The sequence below is a fragment of the Pinus tabuliformis genome, chromosome 2_1, assembly GCF_031772625.1.
Source record: "Pinus tabuliformis cultivar Carrire ecotype Pingquan chromosome 2_1, CPIR1, whole genome shotgun sequence".
In the NCBI taxonomy this organism is placed as follows: Eukaryota; Viridiplantae; Streptophyta; class Pinopsida; order Pinales; family Pinaceae; genus Pinus; species Pinus tabuliformis.
This window is the reverse complement of record NC_142299.1, coordinates 346,656,953-346,682,464: the sequence shown is the minus strand read 5'-3', so window position 1 is coordinate 346,682,464 and position 25,512 is coordinate 346,656,953. Positions and strand designations below refer to the sequence as shown.

General features: G+C 40.9%; 1 protein-coding gene across 1 annotated transcript in view; it reads left to right on the top strand.

Annotated features, from left to right (window-relative positions):
- Positions 1–25,512, top strand: part of LOC149200278 (DEAD/DEAH box helicase) — a 418,917-nt gene that overhangs the window by 349,803 nt on the left and 43,602 nt on the right. The window contains exons 8-10 of the mRNA XM_089402651.1: positions 24,121–24,282; positions 24,479–24,565; positions 25,072–25,245. Of these exons, the coding sequence (XP_089258777.1) occupies positions 24,121–24,282; positions 24,479–24,565; positions 25,072–25,245 (423 nt within the window). The remainder of the gene's footprint in view (positions 1–24,120; positions 24,283–24,478; positions 24,566–25,071; positions 25,246–25,512) is intronic.

The window sequence follows — 25,512 nt, the reverse complement described above, 5'->3', positions numbered from 1 at the left end:
ATTTCCAGGTCTTTCTTCATGGTTTTCTTCAGATCTAGGAAGATCTACTACTTTCTTCAGGGAAGCATCTTCGTCAAAAGTGACATCATGGCTTATCTCTACTTCCCTTTGACCAGGTACATAGACTCTATATGCCTTAGAAGTCTCACTGTAGCCCACAAACATTCCTTTCTTCCCAGTAGCATCCAGCTTACTTCTCTTTTCTTTCGGCACATGAAAATAGACAGGACATCCAAAAATTCTAAAATGTGAGACATCAGGTTTCTTACCAGAGAAAACCTCTTCGGGAGTTTTGGAGTCCAAAGCGGAATGAGGGCATCGCTTTTGAATGTACACAGCAGTATTTGCAGCTTCTCCCCACAGAAACTTTGGAATACCCTGGTCACATAGAATGGCACGGGCAGCTTCCACAATAGTCCTATTCTTGCGTTCAGCAACACCATTCTGCTCAGGAGTATATGCAGTGGTAGTCTCCCTCTTAATGCCAGCTTCTCTGCAAAAGTCTTTGAACTCATTTGACTCATATTCAGTGCCATTGTCAGTCCTCAAAATCTTGATCTTCTTTCCGGTCATATTTTCCACCAAGGCTTTGAAGGTACGGAACCACATGAAAGCCTCATCCTTCTTCTTCAAGAAGTATATCCAGGTTTTGCGAGAGAAGTCATCAGTAAATGTCATATAGTAAGAACATCCCCCCAGGGATGTTACAGGCAACATACCGGAAAGATCAGAATGGACCAGTTGCAATATCTCAGATGTCTTTGTGACACTTGAGGGGAAAGGTCCCCTTGTATGTTTTCCTTCAGCACAGCCCTTACATACACCTTTATGATTATTTCCAAAATCAGGCATCCCTGTCACCACCTTCCTTGCTTCGGGAAGAGCCTTGTAATGAAGGTGTCCAAATCTTCGGTGCCATAGTTCGGTTTGACGGATAGTATCACAAGTCATAGCTCCCAACGGACTCCCTCCAACCTGGTAGAGTGTACCAACTCTAAAACTAATTGAGATAGCTTCCTTGAAGCTCTTCTTCCACATGAGTACCTTTCCATCAGAGAAAGTTACATTGAATCCTTTGTCTTCCATGGCAGATACAGACACAAGGTTCTTCTTCAATTTGGGTACATATAGTACATCTTGTAGATGGAGGACTTGTCCTTGAGACAAGTGGAGGGTCACAGTCCCGGTCCCTTTCACAGGATAAGTGGCATTATCCCCAAGGATAATTTCTAGATTAGTATCCCTTTCAACCATGTCAGAAAGTGCTTCCTTGAATCCGGTGATGTGTCTTGAGGCACCACTATCGATTAGCCAGACATCCATAGTGTCGGGCGGAGATGCAGCTGAGAGAGCAGATATTAGAATATACTCATTTCTTTTATCAACAACATTAGACTCCTCATACCTGGTATTTCTGGTCCTTTTAGAAGGTGGATGGTTTCCTTCAAAGTGAGCCTTCCTCTTTCCTTTGGATTTGTCATTTCTTTGATTCCCATTCCTTCGGTTGTTGTTGTTGTCGTCACTATCGAGAGAATTCTTCTGGAAGGGGCATTCTCTAGCATAGTGTCCAGTCCTATGGCAGGTGAAACATTTACCCTTCTTCTTTTGAGTCTTAGTCCTTCCTTTGTCCTTGGAACCACCAGAGTTCTTCTTTCGGGAATGAGCAACATAGGCAGCATTTCTTTCATTATCAAATTCCTTCATCCTTGTTTCTTCTTGCATACATCTAGACAGAAGCTCATCAAAGTTAGGGATGGTATTATTGTTGAGAATGGTAGTTGTGAATACTTGCCATTCATATGGAAGTCCTCCAAGTGCGGTGAGAACCATCTCACGATCAGCTATTGTCTCCCCAATAGCTAGCAGATTGTTCCTGGTTTCGGTCAACTTCATAAAGAAAGTTTGAATAGACTCGTCTCGGCCCTTCTTCATATTCTTCAACTTGTTCTTGAGGAATAGCACTTGGTTCACATTGTTTACTCAGAACATAAGTATCAGTTTGTCATACATCTCCTTGGATGTGCCTAGTTCAGATATGTAGGCAACCAGACTCTTATTTATGGATTCCCTGATCAACAGTTTTGCTCTGATTTCTCCCTTCTTATACTTGTGTTTAACAGCGGCAGAGGCATTTGATGGAGGTTCTTGAATCTTCCCTGTCACATGATCTAGGAGATCATGATCTTCTAATTTGAGATCTAATAACATCTTCTAGGCATGGAAGTCATCACTTCCAGTCAGCTTGTCATTCTCCCTGAATTCAAGCTTAGAGGAATCCATTTCCTTCGATGATGATTGCTATAGATAGAGTTTGTCTTCACCTCAGCTCCGATACCATGTAAAGTTTTGTAGATGTTCTATGCTAAGAGCAATTTCACTTTTCTCACAGCAATCATACAAGTAGATAAGCAAAATGCAGATAGAACATATAAGCAGATCTTATAGAAGACAAATCAGAAACAAGAAAAATGTATGTGTTTGTTTCGGCGGTCAACAGGATGCTTCAACCAGCAAAGTCTCCTTTGGTCAGCCAGCCCAGCATGTGTCACAACAACCCTCCAACCAGTAGATGAGTCAACCCAAGTCAGTTCTACAAAAGTCAACGCTGTCCTGAAAAGTCAACGCAGGGGCAGCAAGCTAAAAGTCAATGCAGCAGCAAAACGGTCAACCCTTTGACCTCGATTTTTGTGCCAGGTAGTATGGCCTTCAAAAATCGAACCTCCCACAAGTTTTCAGCTTTTTTTGGACCAAGCGTTGACCAAAGTCAACGCTGGTCAAACTTCTGCGAAACCCTAGCAGCAGAAACCCTAGCAGCAGAAAAATCCTCTTCGTCCTTCCCACGTGTGGCTGAAATTCGTCCTCCAGGTAGCTCGTACTTTTTAGGATGAGAGAGGAAGATGTGAGTTGTGTTGTGTTCAAATTCTCTCCAACTTTTCCTGTATATATATATCCATCAATGAGGGTGTGTGACACATCTGTTGGGCATGTGAGCCTACATTACAAAACTGGCTGACCTTTGCACATATAATTTATTAAGAATAATAAATTCAAAATATAAGTTCTGCTCATCGGATTAAGACTATTTTTATATGGATTTTACACCTCTCAGAAAGAGGAATCCAACAAAAATATTAGCCTCTTAATCTGAGCATCAGAACATGGAGTTTGGACCTAGTTGTCCAAATTTAACAACTGGACACTATGCTAGAGAATGCCCCTTCCAGAAGAATTCTCCCGATAGTGACGACAACAACAACAACCGAAGGAATGGGAATCGAAGAAATGACAAATCCAAAGGAAAGAGGAAGGCTCACTTTGAAGGAAACAATCCACCTTCTAAAAGGACCAGAAATACCAGGTATGAGGAGTCTAATGTTGTTAATAAAAGAAATGAGTATATTCTAATATCTGCTCTCTCAGCTGCATCTCCGCCCGACACTATGGATGTCTGGCTAATCGATAGTGGTGCCTCAAGACACATCACCGGATTCAAGGAAGCACTTTCTGACATGGTTGAAAGGGATACTAATCTAGAAATTATCCTTGGGGATAATGCTACTTATCCTGTGAAAGGGACCGGGACTGTGACCCTCCACTTGTCTCAAGGACAAGTCCTCCATCTACAAGATGTACTCTATGTACCCAAATTGAAGAAAAACCTTGTGTCTGTATCTGCCATGGAAGACAAAGGTTTCAATGTAACTTTCTCTGATGGAAAGGTACTCATGTGGAAGAAGAGCTTCAAGGAAGCTATCTCAATTGGTTTTAGAGTTGGTACACTCTACCAGGTTGGAGGGAGTCCGTTGGGAGCTATGACTTGTGATACGATCCGTCAAACCGAACTATGGCACCGAAGATTTGGACACCTTCATTACAAGGCTCTTCCCGAAGCAAGGAAGGTGGTGACAGGGATGCCTGATTTTGGAAATAATCATAAAGGTGTATGTAAGGGCTGTGCTGAAGGAAAACATACAAGGGGACCTTTCCCCTCAAGTGTCACAAAGACATCTGAGATATTGCAACTGGTCCATTCTGATCTTTCCGGTATGTTGCTTGTAACATCCCTGGGGGGATGTTCTTACTATATGACATTTATTGATGACTTCTCTCGCAAAACCTGGATATACTTCTTGAAGAAGAAGGATGAGGCTTTCATGTAGTTCCGTACCTTCAAAGCCTTGGTGGAAAATATGACCGGAAAGAAGATCAAGATTTTGAGGACTGACAATGGCACTGAATATGAGTCAAATGAGTTCAAAGACTTTTGCAGAGAAGCTGGCATTAAGAGGGAGACTACCACTGCATATACTCCTGAGCAGAATGGTGTTGCTGAACGCAAGAATAGGACTATTGTGGAAGCTGCCCGTGCCATGCTATGTGACCAGGGTCTTCCAAAGTTTCTTTGGGGAGAAGCTGCAAATACTGCTGTGTACATTCAAAACCGATGCCCTCATTCCGCTTTGGACTCCAAAACTCCCGAAGAGGTTTTCTCTGGTAAGAAACCTGATGTCTCACATTTTAGAATTTTTGGATGTCCTGTCTATTTTCATGTGCCGAAAGAAAAGAGAAGTAAGCTGGATGCTACTGGGAAGAAAGGAATGTTTGTGGGCTACAGTGAGACTTCTAAGGCATATAGAGTCTATGTATCTGGTCAAAGGGAAGTAGAGATAAGCCATGATGTCACTTTTGACGAAGATGCTTCCCTGAAGAAAGTAGTAGATCTTCCTAGATCTGAAGAAAACCATGAAGAAAGACCTGGAAATCTGGAAGAACCCCAGGATGAGACTATGCCTGATGTTGAAGGGCCAATGGACCCTATTGATCCTTCCCCTTCTCTAGGAAAGAGGCCATCATGGCTCAGGGACACCCTCGAAGATGCTGAGGGTCATGCTGCCCCAAGGGGAACATTCCGAGAAAGCAAGAAGCCGTGTAGATACCAAGGGTATCTAGCTGCCATGAGTACTATTATACAATTTGAACCTGGATCTTTTGAGGAAGCCATCAAGCATCAAGTCTGGAAGGATGCTATGCATGAAGAATATGAGGCTATTATGAAGAATGATGTCTGGGATGTGGTCCCGAGACCGAAGGACAAATCTGTTGTCACCGCTAAATGGCTCTACAAGATTAAACATGGATCTGATGGGAGTGCTGAAAAGTTTAAGGCAAGATTTGTTGCCCGTGGCTTCTCTCAAAAGGAAGGAATTGACTATGACGATATATTTGCACCTGTGGCTCGATATACCACCATCCGATCCATCATAGCCCTTGCTGCTACGCAAGGATGGAGTCTTCATCAGATGGATGTCAAGACCGCTTTTCTGCATGGTGCAATAAAGGAAGAGGTGTATGTAGAACAACCTCTGGGGTTTGAAGTTCAAGATCGAGACACTTATGTCTGCAGGTTGAAGAAAGCCCTCTATGGGTTAAAGCAAGCACCCAGAGCTTGGTATGAGAGGATGGATAGTTACTTGATGAAGCTGGGCTTCACTCGAAGCAATGCTGATCCAAACCTTTACTTTAAGGTTGAGGAAGGAAAGCCTCTCATTCTAGTGCTGTATGTGGACGACCTCTTCCTGACAGGTGATGACCCTCTCATTCATCAATGTAAGAGGGAGCTTGCTGCTGAGTTCGAGATGAAAGACCTAGGACTGATGCACTATTTCCTAGGCCTGGAGGTCTGGCAGAGACCTGGAGAGATTTTCCTTTCTCAAGGAAAGTATATTGTGAAGCTTCTGGAAAGATTTGGGATGGTGGACTGTAAGTCCGTGTCGACACCAATGGAACTCAACTTTAAGAAGTTGAGTGGCAGCGCTGCAGGGCCTATCTTGGCCAATCCTACTGAGTATCGTCAACTCATAGGAGCTTTGATGTTCTTAGTGAACACCCGTCCGGACATATGTTTTGCAGTGAATACTTTGAGTCAACAGATGGTTGAGCCTCATCATTTTCACTGGGTTGGTGCCAAGAATATTTTGAGATATCTTCGGGGCACGATAAACCATGGGCTGAGATACACTGCCGGGAGTGTGATACTCCGGGGATATACTGATGCCGATTGGGCTGGCAGTGTGGTGGATCGTAAGAGCACATCTGGATGCTGTTTCAATCTTGGTTCTGCTTCGATCTCATGGATGAGCAGGAAGCAGAAGTCGGTGGCTTTGAGCACCGCGGAGGCCGAATACATTGCTGCTAGTATGGCCTGCTGTGAAGCAGTTTGGTTGAGGAAGCTCTTTAGTGAGCTGTTCCAACATGTGCTAGATACCACTGTAATACTCTGTGATAATCAGAGTGGGATTCGTATGACTGAGAATCCTGTGTTCCACGACCGATCCAAGCATATTGATATCAGGTACCACTTTATTCGGGATATGGTACAGTGAGGCGCCGTAAGGCTCGATCATATAGGAACTGATGAGCAGGTCGCGGATATTCTCACTAAGCCCCTGGGGAAGGTCAAGTTCCTAACCTTTCGTGAGAGTCTTGGTGTCGTGGAAAGACCCTATGATGTGGGTCCTGTTGGACGATGAGCTCTGGGAGCTCTAGGGGGCTTTGGGGATAGCTTCTCGGAGCTATAAGCACTCATAATGCTTCTGCCCCACCCTTGTGATTATTGAGCTGGTTCGCCACTCATTTAATCTGTGCCCCATATGCATCCTACCCATTGAGTTCAGGGCTCATGGGAAGTACCTCTCATTTGGCCAATGAGGTGTGGAAAAGCTAGAGACTATTAGCAAAGACTGATGGACGCATCAGAGATTGCCGTACTCTCTATCTAGGATGGCATGGTCCAACCACTTGATCTGGGATCAAGATTTGTGAGGTCTGGGACCTCTGGACTGATTATGTCAGTCAGGGAATGATGTCTTTGTGACTGACCCACTTCTGTTCTGAAATAAAGAAGCCAGCAAAGCAAGTTTCGGCGGGATGACTCACGATGTTAATTGCACTAATAGATGGAGTTCTCCCTAGTTGAGAGGGAGTGTTAAATTTGGACAACTAGGTCCAAACTCCATGTTCTGATGCTCAGATTAAGAGGCTAATATTTTTGTTGGATTCCTCTTTCTGAGAGGTGTAAAATCCATATAAAAATAGTCTTAATCCGATGAGCAAAACTTATATTTTGAATTTATTATTCTTAATAAATTATATGTGCAAGGTCATCCAGTTTTGTAATGTAGGCTCACATGCCCAACAGATGTGTCACACACCCTCATTGATGGATATATATACAGGAAAAGTTGGAGAGAATTTGATCACAACACAACTCACATCTTCCTCTCTCATCCTAAAAAGTACGAGCTACTTGGAGGACGAATTTCAGCCACACGTGGGAAGGACGAAGAGGGTTTCTGCTGCTAGGGTTTCGCAGAAGTTTGACCAGCGTTGACTTTGGTCAACGCTTGGTCCAAACAAGCTGAAAACTTGTCGGAGGTTCGATTTTTGAAGGCCGTACTACCTGGCACAAAAATCGAGGTCAAAGGGTTGACCGTTTTGCTACTGCGTTGACTTTTAGCTTGCTGCCCCTGCGTTGACTTTTCAGGACAGCGTTGACTTTTGTAGAACTGACTTGGGTTAACTCATCTACTGGTTGGAGGGTTGTTGTGACACATGCTGGGCTGGCTGACCAAAGGAGACTTTGCTGGTTGAAGCATCCTGTTGACCGCCGAAACGAACACATACATTTTTCTTGTTTCTGATTTGTCTTCTGTAAGATCTGCTTATATGTTTTATCTGCATTTTGCTTATCTACTTGTATGATTGCTGTGAGAAAAGTGAAATTGCTCTTAGCATAGAACATCTACAAAACTTTACATAGCTGAGAGTTTGGCCTCCTGTGAAGCTGTCTAGTTGAGGAAGCTCTTTAGTGAGTTGTTTGGAGATGTGCTGGATACCACCATGATCCTCTACGACAACCAGAGTGGGACCTGATTATCAGAGAATCCCATGTTTCATGATTGCTCCTAGCATATAGACATTAGGTACCACTTTATCTGGGATATGGTACAACGAGGAGCAATAAAGCTCCATCTTATTGGGTTGATGAGAATGTCGCCGATATTCTGATGAAGCTCCTGGGAAAGGTCAAATTCTTGACTTTCTGAGAACGACTAGGAGTTGTGGAGAGACCCCCTTATGAGAGCCCTGTATGATATGGATATTGAGCTCTGGGAGCTCTGGGGGGCATGGGTTACTTCTTGGAGCAATGAGCAATCATAGGGTGAGTGGTTCAACCTTCCCCTAGTGGTTTTCTATCTAGGGAGGAAGAGTGGTTCAACCTTCTCCTAGTGTTGGAATTTCTAAGTCTATCTGTTAGTAACCCTTCATGTACTTTACTGATTTATTCCTACCTACTTGTTCTGTTAATCAACAAGTTATTTTAATTTACCATGTAAATACTGGAAATAAATACAAGTACATGCTCAACACATTACAGATCATCAACTGAAGGAAACAAAAACAAGCACATAAGTGACACCGTTGTTTTTGGACTAATGTCCCCAGAAAAACCCAATGCGGAAAAACCGATGCAACTATATGAGGGTTTGATTTATTAAGCAGTTTCAGCATACAATCTGGGTGCCAAATCCGGCTCACCCAACAGAGAAAAATCTCGGCAGTAGTACCTCTCTACTCAAAAGAAGATATTTCGGCTGAAACCTCGGATAAACACTTCGGCAGCTCCACAGCTCCAATCTGCCCCACGAAACCCCAACATTAGCCTCTAGGGACTGCGTCAGCTCTCTCTGGCCCAGTGTTAGCCCAACATCACTCTAACTTGGCCTGCGTCGACCTCTCGAGGCATTGTGTCAGTCCTTTGGCCCTTTGTGTCAATCACGCTGGCCCTCTGAGGCACTGCGTAGCTCTTGGCTGGCTCCGCGTGAGCCGTGGATGGCTCTGCGTGAACCCTTGGCTGGTTCTGCGTCCCTCTCTCCGGCTACCGCGCTAATCCTCCTGGTGCTATCTCTGCCTCTCTACTTCTGTATTTACTGCCCCTTAGTTGCAACTCTGATCACTCTCTCAAATTTCTCAGCAAACCCAGCCCTAGAAAGTCGAAATCTTGATGTCTTAGCGTGTTCTCCAAGTAACCCTCAAGCCTCCTCTTATACTTTTCTCGTTGACAAATCAACGGCTGAGATTAAGTCCCTAATCAACGGCTAAGATTAGATCTGGCTTGATTCATGACTTTTGGACCATTTTAACACAGTTTTATATTAATTCACATTGATATTTTATTTTCCCTAAGTTTAGACTTAGGGACTCCATTAAAATACTAATTATTTTAATATCTCCCAAACTGTTTAGAATCTGTCCAAACCCTTTCTAGGTATTAGAGATCTCATGTGCCTTAGCCTCTCCACCAATTTTCGTGGCTAGAGCACATCTGATGCTACCCCAAATCAACACTCCCTCTTAGTGAGGACCGTGCTCTAGCAATACTCCTCACTGAGTATCACCCTAATCATTCGACATCAGTCCCTATGCTGATGCTAGGACTGCTACCCATCATCTGCACTATTGCATCCTGTACTGCTACCCATGGCCCTGCCACTGCCACTGCCACTGCTGCATCCGTACTGCAACTCCCTCTCATTCTGTTGCATCGTGCTACCCATAGCACTGTCACTGCTAACTGCTGCACTGCAACCCAATTACTAAGAAGTAACTGATCTCCCAACTCTGACATTTCTGTCAGGTTAGAGACACCCTCGATGCTGAAACTCCCTCTGTTGCTGACAAGTGCTCCCTCTTTGACCTTTGCGTTGCTGCAACAACTCCATGTATCTCGCACTGTTGCACACCTCTCTGTGCCATCTTGCACTGGTGCAACACTCCCGTGCTTCTCGCATTGCTGCCTCACATTGTCCTAGGAATCCTACACTGTAGCTCCCTCTGTCGCTCCATCTGCATCCGTCTAACATCTGCCAGTACTGCTACTTCTCTTCGGCGCTCCCGTAGCAAGGTCTAATCCAAGAGGCTGGGTACCTCGAGGATCTTGCCCCTCATCGCGTGTAGTCTGTCTGACTACAGCTCAATGTCTCCCCACTTCTGCCCAAGTGGTGTGTGTGCACTCATGGCACAATCATCGTCTTTCTCCACTTCCTTCTCTGCCCTTATTAGTGCAGCATTGGTCTTGGAGGCCTATCCCTTGCTCTTCTTCCTTGAACACTGGATCGAATAATGACCCAACTCCCCACAGTTGAATCATTTGACCTTGGACAGGTCCTTCTTCTTCTGTTTCTCCTGCTTTCCCTCAAATGCTAGGGCAACATCCACCTCCTCCTCCTTCTTGGTTCTGATCCCCTTGCTGCTGCTTCCCGCCTTGCGCAGCCTTTTGATCTCTTCTTGGCGAAGAGCCGACCACATTTCCTCCCAATCTGGAAGGGTTTCCCTGCTTAGTATGCTTTGGACAAACACCTCCTAGTCTTCTAAGACTGCGGTGAGGGTTGTTCTCACCATTAGTTCTTGATCCGGCATGGTTCCTATGGAAGTCAACTGATCTTGGATCTCCTTCAATCGACCGAGGAAGGGGTTGATCTGTTCTCCCTTCTACATCTGGTATGATTGCAGCGGATTTTCTAGTAACATCCTTCTCTGCATAGAAGTATGCTGGTACAATTTCTTCAGGACCTCCCACATCTCAATTGCCGTGTCATTTTTGGCAATATGTGGTACCACATGGTCCTTGACCCCATCAAGAATGATGCTCTTGGCCCTCGCCATTGCCTCCTCGTACTTGTCATTATCAGCTGGGTCAATTGGGATAGCTATCGTCCTTAAGGTGAAGTGCTTGACACGATTCCTGTCTAGAATGGATAAGATTCTGGCCTTCCAGACTATGAAGTTTGAGGCTCTGTCCAGTCGGTTTTAGTCTCTTAGCCTGTTCACTACCATCTCGTTGCTCCTCTACTTCCCTCTTGGAAGTTCTTGGTATGACTCCCTCTGAGCTTTGATTTCCCTCTTAGAAACCCCTCTGCCAATGTTGAGATGCCCCCACTTTGATCCTTAGTGCAACTGCACCACTGATTTGGATTTCTTGGCTAGAAATCCTCGGTAGCAACTCCCTCCTCCTTGGCCTTGCCCTGTTAGGTACTGTTATGACTACAGTAGCCCACCAGCTCTGCTTTGCAACTTACCCACAGCCTCCTAAACCCCAGCAAATTGAAGGTTAGAGCTCCTAAGCTTTGCGCAATCCTGACACCGACAAAATTCGCAGCTCCTGGCCACGGGCGTCAATCCTTCCTGACTGAGAAGGATGATCGGGCACTATGTAAGTCAAATATGCTCCTCTCTACCACTGCGTTGATCCTCTGCTTGGCTCAACCTTGATGACACAGGCACTGTGTCAACCCTTCCTTGCTGCTACTCTATTAGGAACAACTTTTGTCACTGGGGACTGAAGGTTAGAGCTCCTAGGCTCTGCGCAATCCCAGCACTGGAAAATCAGCTTCCTCAGCCAACTGCGTTAGCCCTCCTGGCCTTTGCGTGGCTCTGCGTTAGCCTGTCTTTGGCTCCCTCAGCCTTTGCGCTGCCTCTTCTTTGCTCGAACTTGATGATGCAGGCACTACGTCACCCCTTCCTTGCTACTTTTCTGCTAGGAACAGCTTCTGTCACTCGGGACAGCTGTTTTCTGCTGTTGCTGCTTCGCTCGGCTGATGTCCTCAGTTCTCCTGTGATCTGCAACCACGCTCTGATACCATGTTGGAATTTCTAAGTCTATCCGTTAGAAACTCTTCATGTACTTTACTAATTTATTCCTACCTACTTGTTTTGTTAATTAACAAGTTATTTACCATGCAAATACTGGAAATAAATACAAGTACATGCTCAACACATTACAGATCATCAACTGAAGGAAATAGAAACAAGTACACAAGTGACACCGTTGTTTTTGGAGTTATGTCCCCAGAAAAACCCAATGCAGGAAAACCAGTGCAACCATTTGAGGGTTTGAAAAATTAAGCAGTTTCATAATACAATCTGGGTACCAAATTCGGCTCACCTAAAGAGAAAAATCTTGGCAGTAGTACCTCTCTACTCGGAAGCAGATATTCCCGCTAAAACCTCGGATAAACACTCCGGCAGCTCCACAACTCCAATCTGCCCCACAAAACCCCAGCGTCAGCTCTCTCTGGCCCAGTGTTAGCCCAATGTCACTCTGACTTGGCCTGCGACAGCTTCTCGAGGCACTGCGTCAGTTCTCTGGCCCTCTGCGTCACTCACGCTGGCCCTCTGAGGCATTGCACAGCTCCTGCCTACCTCTGCGTGAGCCCTAGCTAGCTCTGCATGAACCCTTCGCTGTTTTTGCGTCCCTCTCTCCTGCTACTGCACTGATCCTCTCAGTGCTATCTCTGCCTCTTTGCTTTTGTATTCACTGCCCCTCAGCTGCAACTCTGATCACTCTCTCAACTTTCTCAGCAAACCCAACCCTAGAAAGTCGAAATCTTGATCTCTTGGTGTGTTCTCCAAGTGACCCTCAAACCTCCTCTTATACTTTTCTCGTTGACAAGTCAACGACTGAGATTAAGTCCCTAATCAACGAATAAGATTAGATCTGGCTTGATCCATGACTTTTGGACCATTCTAACATAGTTTTATATTAATTCACATTAATATTTTATTTTCCCTAAGTTTAGACTTAGGGACTCCATTAAAAACATTAATTATTTCAATATCTCCCAAACTATTTAGAATCTACCCAAACCCTTTCTGGATATTGGAGACCTCATGTGCCTTAGCCTCTCCACCAATTTTTGTGGCTAGAGCACATCGTTGCTACCCCAAATCAACACCTAGTTGTTTGCTATGTAGGTAGGAAGTGTGGTTCATCCTTCTCCCGCTAGACACAATCATAGGGTGAGTGGTCTAGCCTTCCCCTAGTGATTTATTGTGTACAAGGTGAGTGGTTTAGCCTTCCCCTGGGATACCCCTGGCGACATGTAGGTAGGATGAGTGGTACATCCTTCTCCTGCTGAGACACCCTACCCATGCAGTTTGGGACTCATGGGAAGCACCTCTCATTTGGCCAATGAGTAGGGAAATGAGGATAGGGACCATAGTACTACCAATGGACGCATCGTGTACTACCGTACTCCCTATGCTAGGATGATATTGATTTGGGATCAATTGGAACTGACTTCGAGTTAGTAAGAGTGGTATAAGACACTCTCTTTATTTGGAACCGATTTTAGATCAGTAAGAGTGGTATGAGACACTCTCTTTTATCTGGGATTGACTTCGGGTCAATAGAGAATGGTATGATACATTCTCGATCACTTCTTCTTCATAGTTCAGCAGAGCAGAGCTGTGCAGAGCAGTGTATTGATGGAAAAGATAGTACTGATTGATAGATGGATTAGTAGATGGAATTCTCCCTAGTTGATGAGTGTTAAAATTGGCAACTAGGGCCAAACTCCATGTGGGTCATCTTATTTATGGCAACTGATATTTTTTTTGGATTCCTCTCTTCGAGAGGTGTAGGATTGATCTAAATATCATCCGATTCCGACATGTATTTATGGAGATATGAATTTATTTGTGTTACTGACAATTTGTCAAGGTCGGCCAACAAGCAAATTACCCCCAACTCAACCTCAACGTTGCATTATAAATAGAGGTGACCTCAAGTCATTTGAGGCACACTTCTCTCATGATCTCTCTCCACTCGTTTCGGTTTGGTGGAAAGATAGGTCAAGAGGGAGACCCTGGATCTAGTCGTAGTCCTAGAGTGAAGCCCTAGCCGCTGTCATATTGGTGCCCTAGCTGCAGTGAAGGAAGAGATCAGCCGCAAACTTAAAGGAAGATTTTGATGCAGGAGAAGAGGAGGCTTAGCTGTAGTTATAAAGGAGACTAAGACACAGTCAAGGGAGGTCCTATCCGCTGTCAAGAAGAGCTCCAATACGAAGCAAACAGGGAGCCCTAATCTGCTGTCAAAAGGAGCCCTTAACTCACAGTCAAGTGGACCTATCCGCAGTCAAAGGGAAGGCTCCAATCCGCAGCTAAGGTAGGCTCTATACGTTTTCAAGAGGAGCTCTAACCCGAAGTTAAGGGAGGCCCTACTTCCGCAACAATTAGACCCTAATACACAACTAGAGGAGGAGCCCTAATCCGCTGTTAAGAGGAGCTCCCATATGATGTAAAAAGGAAGCCCTAATCTGCTGTAAGGTGTAGCCATAATCTGCAGCAGAGAAGGAGACCTAGTCGCAGTAAGAAGGACCCTTATCATAAGCATGAAGAAGCATGGAAATCTATGTGTGCAGTAGGTGATAGCATGTCAAATAAGACAGTTATAAAGCATGAGTTGAGGACTGTTAGCAAGGCTGGGAATTCGCTGTCATAAGGAGAAGCAGTGCGTTGTAGAAGTCTGCTCTCAAGGCCAAGTTTGCTGGGCAGTAGGCCGAGTTTAGGAGTGGGCTAGGTATTGTTGTTTGGGGTAACTGTTTGGGCCTGTTGGAGGAGACACCGACGACAACTAGCTGCTTTGCTAGGCTGCAAGCCATAGCAAGCAACTAAGGTTGTTCCAAGGCGGCATTGAGGTGTACATTGTTTGCAGGAGGCAACGTGGATCAAGGGGAGACTCTCCTTGGTGGACCACAGTCCTAGAAGGGCTTAGTTTGCTGACAGTGTGGAAGAATTGCGGGAGCAGCAAGCAATCAGAGGAATGATTTAGCAGTGTTATGTGGAGGGCTACTAGATTGCTGATCTACTAAAAGGATATGCTACAACACTCTTAATCTTTGAAGACTGTCATTAGAATTCAAGGTTGCATCTTAGAACAATCATCATTAGCAGAATGATGGACTTATTGCTGTTGTCATAAAATATCTGATTTGTATATTTGTACTATCTATCTCTCTTTGTTGAACTATTGAAGAATATAAGAAGATTTGATCAAGGGTTTCCCCACATTGGTGTTTGTCCTTGGCTGGTGCCACATCTTGTGTCCTCTTGTATTGGCTTGTCTTCCACTGTTTATGTTTTTGTTCTATCTGCATTTTACTATCAAGCTAATGTGATTGCTAATCTGGTCATTGATATTGGGCTAACAAGAAAGTTGAAGTAAATTGCTCTTAAGCATAGAACATACCTAAAATTAACAGCCTCACAACTACCCATGTCCCAGTTTGATGGAAGTTGTTGGTTGGCTCCAAGGTGCCTTGAATCTTCTATGAATTATGTGGTAAAGACAAACATTGTCTGTGAAGATATTTTGATGAAAATGTTTGTTTATTCAATGCAAGAAAAAAGAGCATGGGATTGGTACTATAATTTCAGTCTATGGATTGGCGCATGTTCATGATTCCTTGTTAGAAGTAGTGATAGAGGAACAATATATGCTCAAATAGAGTGAATGCCACCATGGAGTAGTGTGCAAGGTGACCTCATCCAAATACATGCATAAGTGTGCAATCCAACTCCTCAAATGGACATCTCCAACATATGGCATGGAAATGTGCAAATAACCTCCTCAAGCCTTCATCATGGGAACAAATAGCTAAAAAAGTGGAGTGGCCAATTAGAAGCGTGCCAAATCATCAAGCTAAAGTTCGAAGGCATATGCAACAAGCCCTCCAAGTGATACGCATAACCCCAAGTCATCCATAGGTCAAGGTAGATGAGATGGATCTCAAGGTGTTGAAAATTGGGGCAGCTATGGGATGGATTTCCCATAGAAACCCTAAGACCCAAAGAGGAGCCCATCTCGCCCTAAAGGAGGATTCAAATTGATAAAAGAAATATTATTTCTAATATGTGCAAATTTGGCGTGGCACTTCTTTCATTATTTAAATATGGAAAATTATCATGAGCAATCATTTATTAAGGCACATTGAAAATATATTTGAATATTATTGAGAGCAAGTTTGAATTTAAAGATTTTCCCTCCATTCTCTAAAGTTGGCTCACCCAAGTGACACGACTTTTCACTTATAGAGACAATGATAAATTGGTGTTAATCATCCTCCACTTTGAACAATGAAACTCACACTTTTGTGGCAGATTTCGAAGGGACTGAGGCTATCTCTTATGTAGCTCATATGATAAATTTTATCTTTGCGTTTTGTTGACCTCTACCGGTCAACTACCCATGCAGTACACCCCCTTTTTCTTTGCAAGAAAAGGGCAGCACCTGATCAGCGTGTCTGTGCCAACCTGCAGTCATCAGCAGCTTGATCATTTTGATCGTAAACCCAGTCTGCATGTATGAATTGTAAATAATCTTAGCAGACATGAGTCATGTATGTGTATTGCCTAGGTGGACCTAACTTTCTATGATAATCTATGTCCCGGAAGGTTTTTCGTCTCACCGATCCATAGATCGGCAGAGTTTTCCTTCAAACCTGACCCCAAAGCCGGGATGGATTTTGTCATTAGAACTTTAGGAGAATCCTAGTGTGTTAATCTGCTAGATTATAGTTGTGTCGCAGAACTGGGTGATTTATGAGGGTTTGTATTAGGTGGGTTTGTCCCCTTGAGATGTAAATTGTAAAAAGTCATCATGAAATGTGTCTTGAGGGTTGAAAATGTTTTAAATCCCCTCGTGAGTCCTAAGTCCTAGGTCCTAGGTGATGTTTCCAAAGGCTTTAGTTCGATGATCCATTTAAAAAATAAAATAAATAATAAAAAAATTTAAAAATTTAATAAAAAATAATAAAAAAATGAAATAAATAATAAATAATAAAAAATTTTAAAAATTTAAAAATTTTAAAAATAATAAATAATTAAAAAATTTAAAAATTTAAAAATTTAAAAAAATGAAATAAATAAAAAATAATAAAAAAAAAATTTAAAATTTAAAAATTTAAAAAATAATAATAAAATAATAAATAATAAAAAATTTAAAAATTTAAAAAATAATAATAAAATAATAAATAATAAAAATTTAAAATTTAAAAAAATGAAATAAAAAAAAATAATAAAAAAAATTTAAAAATTTTAAAAATAATAATAAAATAATAAATAATAAGAAATTTAAAAAATTTAAAAAATAATAATAAAAAATTAATTGAATAAATCGACGGATGAGATCAAGAGATGTCTTGATCTTCATCAACGGTCGAGATCATTTCTACATGGATCATTCGAACTAGCCGTTGGGATCATTTCCTTTATATAGGGTCTTAGCTGGTCATTTCAGATTCATTCGATCTGTGAGTCTAAGACTGAAGAAGCTCTCTTGTAAATCTGTTTCTGGTTAATAAAAGAAGACTTTGGGGTCCATATCTTGCTGGTGTTACTCTCTTGAAATGCTGTGAGATTGTTTTAATTTTCTGCATATGTTATTTTCAGCTGTTAATAATAGCTTTTGTAGAGTATTGTGGGTACAGGTATCTTGCTCACTTGCTAGGGTTTGGGTGCTGTTAGGGTTTCTGAAGTAATGGCAGGTATCTCCATTACTGTTTGAGATCTAGCAGCATTTTTGCCCTCTTTATTGACGATTGTTTTGAGCTGTGCAGAATAACATTTTCTGAAGGAATTTTGTGGGCGTTCGGGGAAGTTCTCGGCTGAACCAGCCAACTCCCGCAAGCGTTTTTTGTTGAGCCCAGCTGGATTTGATCCTGGGTCTATCATTCGGTTTTATTTTTCTGATCTGCATGAGAAGATTTCTGAAGTTTTTTTTCACAGTGACAATCTGAAATTTCTTTTCTTTAAAATATTTCTGTGCTTACTGCTAAATCTGGCTGCTAAGGGCCTAAATCTGTAAATTATTAGGCTGATCTAGGGTTTTAATATTTTTTTCATTAGGGTTTTAAATTTTGTTCTATGCAGTTTTCACTAGGGTTTTCAGTTTCTTGGTTTTAGGCATATTTTTTCTTTGGGTGATCTTTTCCTTTCATGGTTTGCAGGATTATTAAATTTTCAAGCCGAGATGCGAAATTGATATCTGGTTAATGGTTATGATTCGTGGTGGTTTAAAGCATTCATCTTTTAAAACTTTCAGTTGCTGGATATCGTTTTTTGAGCATTGTGATTTAGCTGATGATAGATGATTACTGTTCATGGTTTATTTTTCTATATCATTTAAAAAGTAATCATTTTAATAACAATCTCTCAAGGCACTGGTCTGCTAACTAATCAAATCATTTTAGTGCTTATCTTAATCGTGTCTCGTGTCTCCCAACCAACTGTTTGGCAGTTGGTCTTCATTATCTCATAGGGTCTACCCCCCTTAGCTGCGGGAGACAGGCTTAAACGGAGGGATCGGGGATCAGAGTGACAGCCCCCGGTCTGAGCGTTGTCGTGTCAATCCGCGCGACAACATTTTTTGGCGCCGTTGTCGGGGAAATTGTTTTCTCGGCGTTTCAAACGAAAAATCATCCTTCTCATTTTTATCTTTTCATCTGGTCCGGCAACGCCAACATTTTTTGGCGCCGTTGTCGGGGATAGAGTTTTTCTGTCCTTGGTGTTTCAACGACTTTTCATCATTCATCGTTCATCTTTTTATCATTCATTTGAGCCGGCAACGCCAACATTTTTTGGCGCCGTTGCCGGGGACAGAGTTTTTCTGTTCCTGGAGTTTCATCGACATTCACCTTATCATCTTTCTCATCTCTCATTTTGAGCTGGCAAATTCAACCTTTTGGGTTATCATTTGGATCTTTTATTGCTTTATTTTTCGCCATATCAGTAGCATCTCTTCGGTCTGTTTTTTGTTTGGGTGGCGACTCCACTTTCTCATTTTTCCCAGACAAGAAGCTTTCCTCATATCTGCTTGTGGTTACTTTTTGGATCCTAGAATCAGATTCGTTGTTCAAGTGGCGACTCCATTTCTCTCATCTCTTAATTTTCTTGAGCAGAAATCTCTTTCTATCATCCATTTGATCCTTCATTGTTCATCATGGATTATTCATTTAAACCATGTCATTTTACTGATAATCTCCATGATCTTCCGAAAGAGGCCGTTGGTAAATTATTTAAGTTCTCGGGTGGTGATTCGGTCACTGTTGAACAACATTTAAACATGTTTAGTTGTGTAATGATCTTATATTGTAGATTTCCTCAATATAATCATGAAGATTTCAAGATGCGTCTATTTGTCCATTCTTTAGAGGGTGATGCCTTGAATTGGTTTAATAATTTTCCTAATGATTTCTTCACTTCTTTACAAGACATTCTCAATGCTTTTAAAGATAGATATGATAGTCCAAACAGTTTGCCTTCCACCTCTAAAATTGTGCAACAGAATGAAAGTAATTTGATAAGCGGTCCAGCTGAAAGATCCCAAGACGATTCATCATGTCAGAATGTGTCATCCACCGGAAATATTGCAGATCAGGTTCATGATAGTGAAAAATCAGGGACAAATGACAATGAAAGGGAAGAGCAAAAGCAAATTTTACGAGATCTAATGATGCTGGTGAGAAATATGGAAATCAATCAAACTAATTATGTCAATGATGTGAAAACTTTATGCACCCACCTGGAAAAACGTAATAGGGAGATTGAGGTCACGCAAAATCAGCATGCTAAAGAAATTGAGGCCATGAAAACTAAATATGAAACAGAAATTGGAAACATGCATAGCAAGATGTCAGTCTTAGAGGAAAATATGGTGACCATGAAAGCTGATCATGATAGGGAAATTGACTCTATGCAAAACAAGTTACTAACTATGGAAGAGGAAATGACTATCATGACGTTCAATCATAACAATCAGTTGGCTGACATGCAAGCGAATCATGAAGAAGAAATAAATTTCATGCAACATTGCTTGATGGACATAAAAGAAAAGAATGATAAAGTAATAAAACACATGCAAGAGCACCATGCCATACAAATCAGTGCTATAAGGGATGAATGCTCTAGACAGATAAATGCCATTAGAATACAGGTTCAAAGGTTTCAACAATTGGAGGATAAGAGAAACCAGCAAACATCAACAGATCAGGAGTTTTCTCATTTGCTGCAACAAGATTCATCTTATTATTGGGAGGTTATTGTTTCGATTGAAAGATGGTTAATTGAAGGTGATCCAGATAGACTTAAGAATGATAAAGATCAGATGCAGGATAAAAAAGGACATATCACGCAGATCTTATATACTTCATCTGATAGTTTTGAAACAGAAAGTTCCAGGTCATCAGTAATTCAACCAGCCAGAAAGAAAAAGCGCAAGAGAAAGAAGATAAGACGAAGATTTGATACATCAGACGGCCGTGAGCAGCTTGATTTTCGGATAGGAAAGAGTCCTACCATATGCAAAATGGGACATGGCACATCCGACAAGCAGCCGACAGATTTGCCTGAAAGCAGGCAAATGCTCAGTATGCACTATATTGAACACATCTGATGCCGTAGGGCATCCTTTGTATCGTATTTCTAACCCTACTCCTTGTTTTTTCCGCATTTTCGTTTCTGCTTTAGATAGTTAATAAATGAAGAGCTTTTGTCTTTACTGTGCTTAATGTTATATGATGATTTTTGGACGGACGCTACTTATATTTTGTTGTGTTGTATGGATGCAAATTCTGGATTCTCACATTCCTGCAAGCAGCAACGTGTCCCCAAGTAGAGCCAGATGTTGACCTCTACCGGTCAACTACCCATGCAGTACACCCCCTTTTTCTTTGCAAGAAAAGGGCAGCACTTGATCAGCGTGTCTGTGCCATCCTGCAGTCATCAGCAGCTTGATCATTTTGATCGTAAACCCAGTCTGCATGTATGAATTGTAAATAATCTTAGCAGACATGAGTCGTGTATGTGTATTGCCTAGGTGGACCTAACTTTCTATGATAATCTATGTCCCGGAAGGTTTTTCGTCTCACCGATCCATGGATCGGCAGAGTTTTCCTTCAAACCTGACCCTAAAGCCGGGATGGATTTTGTCATTAGAACTTTACGAGAATCCTAGTGTGTTAATCTGCTAGATTATAGTTGTGTCGCAGAACTGGGTGATTTATGAGGGTTTGTATTAGGTGGGTTTGTCCCCTTGAGATGTAAATTGTAAAAAGTCATCATGAAATGTGTCTTGAGGGTTGAAAATGTTTTAAATCCCCTCGTGAGTCCTAAGTCCTAGGTCCTAGGTGATGTTTCCAAAGGCTTTAGTTCGATGATCCATTTAAAAAATAAAATAAATAATAAAAAAATTTAAAAATTTAATAAAAAATAATAAAAATTAAAAATTTATAAATTTAAAAAAATGAAAAAAATAATAAATAATAAATAATAAAAAATTTAAAAATTTTAAAAATTTTAAAAATAATAAATAATTTTAAAATTTTAAAAAATGAAATAAATAAAAAATAAAAAATAAAAAAATTTAAAATTTTAAAATTTAAAAATTAATAATAAAATAATAAAAAATTTAAAAATTTAAAAATTTAAAAAATAATAAATAATAAAAATTTAAAATTTAAAAAAATGAAATAATAAAAAATAATAAAAAAAATTTAAAAATTTAAAAATTTTAAAAATAATAATAAAATAATAAATAATAAGAAATTTAAAAAATTTTAAAAATAATAATAAAAAATTAATTGAATAAATCGACGGATGAGATCAAGAGATGTCTTGATCTTCATCAACGGTCGAGATCATTTCTACATGGATCATTCGAACTAGCCGTTGGGATCATTTCCTTTATATAGGGTCTTAGCTGGTCATTTCAGATTCATTCGATCTGTGAGTCTAAGACTGAAGAAGCTCTCTTGTAAATCTGTTTCTGGTTAATAAAAGAAGACTTTGGGGTCCATATCTTGCTGGTGTTACTCTCTTGAAATGCTGTGAGATTGTTTTAATTTTCTGCATATGTTATTTTCAGCTGTTAATAATAGCTTTTGTAGAGTATTGTGGGTACAAGTATCTTGCTCACTTGCTAGGGTTTGGGTGCTGTTAGGGTTTCTGAAGTAATGGCAGGTATCTCCATTACTGTTTGAGATCTAGCAGCATTTTTGCCCTCTTTGTTGACGATTGTTTTGAGTTGTTCAGAATAACATTTTCTGAAGGAATTTTGTGGGCGTTCGGGGAAGTTCTCGGCTGAACCAGCCAACTCCCGCAAGCGTTTTTTGTTGAGCCCAGCTGGATTTGATCCTGGGTCTATCATTCGGTTTTATTTTTCTGATCTGCATGAGAAGATTTCTGAAGTTTTTTTTCACAGTGACAATCTGAAATTTCTTTTCTTTAAAATATTTCTGTGCTTACTGCTAAATCTGGCTGCTAAGGGCCTAAATCTGTAAATTATTAGGCTGATCTAGGGTTTTAATATTTTTTTCATTAGGGTTTTAAATTTTGTTCTATGCAGTTTTCACTAGGGTTTTCAGTTTCTTGGTTTTAGGCATATTTTTTCTTTGGGTGATCTTTTCCTTTCATGGTTTGCAGGATTATTAAATTTTCAAGCCGAGATGCGAAATTGATATCTGGTTAATGGTTATGATTCGTGGTGGTTTAAAGCATTCATCTTTTAAAACTTTCAGTTGCTGGATATCGTTTTTTGAGCATTGTGATTTAGCTGATGATAGATGATTACTGTTCATGGTTTATTTTTCTATATCATTTAAAAAGTAATCATTTTAATAACAATCTCTCAAGGCACTGGTCTGCTAACTAATCAAATCATTTTATTGCTTATCTTAATCATGTCTCGTGTCTCCCAACCAACTGTTTGGCAGTTGGTCTTCATTATCTCATAGGGTCTACCCCCCTTAGCTGCGGGAGACAGGCTTAAACGGAGGGATCGGGGATCAGAGTGACAGCCCCCGGTCTGAGCGTTGTCGTGTCAATCCGCGCGACAACACGTTTCATATAGCAAGTCGTTGTAGCTCACATGACATGTTTATCTCTGTGCTCGCATGACAAATTCGGTGAAGTTTCTCCAAGCCCATATGTTAAAATTGGAATCTAGGGCCAAATTTCACTTTGGACAGCTCCTGTGGGTAAGATTATTGCAGCATTGAATTCCTCTCCTCGTGAGGACCAAAATCGATATAAAGATTGTCTCATTTGGACAAGCGGAAGTTGAGTTTTGAATTTATGTTCTCTCTCAAGTAAATTTATAAGGTCGGCCTCATCTTTATGTCGGCTCATCAAGCTCAATTGTTATGTCCCATGACCTCCACCGAATCGTATATATTGTGGTACTTGCTCCATCATTAGGTACATCTCTTTTCCTTAGATTGAAGTCTGAGATAGCCGAGTTTTCTGTGGAAGGACGAAGGAGGGTTTTGTTTGGGTTTATCTCTGCGTCAAGGAGGACAACCGCTGATCTGAGCATGGGCCAAGTCATTTAGTCCGAATTTGGTAGCAGCTTAGCAGGCCGAGATAGTACAGTGTTGTCTGGGCTTGCTTATGTGAAATATCATCTCTCCTCATGAGGCCATATTCATGATTCATCTCAGGCAGAACCGCAGTTAGTACAATCTTCTCAGTCAAGGGAGCCGAGAGTCCTTTCATGGGTTCAGATCAGTCCTTATGGCCAATGAAGATGATATTCATGCATGTCAGTGATATCCACCGTGGAAGGGATAACTCTTGGTTCAATTAGATAAAATCACAGTGGACAGTAAACTGCCCTAACCAGAACGTCATGCTGAATCATTCTCATGTTTAAGATTTGGATCTTCATAAGACACTAGAAAAGCCCAGTTATGGTTGCTTCCGATTTATTTTATTCATCATGTTGAAATAAGGTTTGTTGGATAAATGGTATTGTCTGTCATGCTTACAATGATGTTTCAGTAATCTTTTGTGAAATTGATGATGATTAATTGTCTAGCTATATGCCTAAGCCATTTTAATGTCTACCCATGAGCCAAGTCATTTTTATGTGACCAATTTTTTAATAGGGCTATGCTTTCCATCCAAGATGTTGGTATTGACAACAATGTTCTAATAATCTTCTGTGAAATTGGTGACCATTCATTGTCTAGCTATAGGCCTAGGCCATTTCAGGATAAGTCTACCCATGAGGCAAGTTATTTGTACGTGACCTATTTTTGAATAGGGCTATGCTTTCCATCCAAGATGTTGGTATTGTTAATTGTGGGGATCAACTTATGTACACAACTTCCATCTTCTATTATTATGGAGGTGGCTTCGATGTACATGCTAAGTCTATGAGAAATATTATTTCTTTTGTTCTACGAATGATATCTAATTCACATTTCAGTGTGATTTGTTTTGCAGCAATACTCTAAGGTTTTGGAAGAGACTATGGAAAAATTTGCTGAGGGTGTAATCCAAATTCTTATATCCACAAATATAGTTGAAAGTGGACTCGATATTCAAAATGCAAACACTATTATTGTTCAAGACTCTCACCTTTTTGGACTTGCACAAATGTATCAGGTGCAGTCTCTCTCTCTCTCTCTCTCTCTCTCTCTCATGCAAGATGTATACATACAGCTACAGGAAATTTTACATCTAGCAGTTTATGCCTAAGGTTGCCAAGGAAGTCAGAGTGTATTGTGGTGATTTGTGCCCCAGTAGTGTTTTTTTGACATTCTTTTAACAATGACAAGCATCAAACATTTTTTTGAAACAGCTTCGTGGAAGAGTTGGAAGAGCAGACAAACAGGCACATGCTTACTTATTTTATCCTAATAAGTCACGTCTTTCAGAAGTTGCTTTGGTGAGCACTCTTTCAATTCATATTTTGGCTTTATTCCAAAAGTGTTTTTCATTTAGTGAGAACTTGTAAAGTAAATTTTGTTTAGTGAACTGACTGTGTATGGATGCGTCTTCTGAGTCTAAAGCAGATTAGCATTCATTAGAAGTTATGCCCTGAGGTCAAGTGTCTATTCTGATGTTTTTCTTGTTAATCTCTTGCCATGTCATAGAAAAGTTCAGTGCAGTCAGACCTTGAATCTGGTTTTAAAGTTTGGCAGATCACTCCAGCTCATCATTTTTTATTGTCTTATGTACCTATTGTTGGTAACCAATTGGAACCACTGCTTGTCTTTGGAAATATTATATATTAACTAGGGAGAAGTAATGGCATGCTTTTCCAGAGACTGGGATTATATTTCACCTGATTGGAATTACTGCTTTATGTAAAGCTGATGAGTGTATTGTTAAAAGTTGTGGGTACTTATCATTTTCCATTTGCTCTAAATATACTATTGATTTAAAATACAGGAAAGGTTAAGAGCACTTGAAGAGTGCCATGAGCTTGGTCAAGGTTTTCAGCTTGCAGAGAAAGACATGGGTATCCGAGGTTTTGGAAGCATCTTTGGTGAGCAACAAAGTGGAGATATTGCAAATGTTGGGATTGATCTCTATTTTGAGATGTTTTTTGAAAGCTTGTCAAAGGTAATGTTTCCTTCCTCTGATGTGGACTTTTCACAGGCTAGTGACCTAATATTGAGGTTTACTGATTGAGATATTTCAATTTTGCATGTGACAAAAGGTGTAAAACAAATATTTATACATTCATTTTCATATTTGGGAATTAGAAGCCTCAAAATATGAAGCCATGCAAATGTAGAATGATTGATATAGTTGATGGTTGTTCCTAATATTTCACTTCAGAGAGTTTCTTGCTGTTAGTTGCCAGGGATTGCAGACCAAAATGTCAAT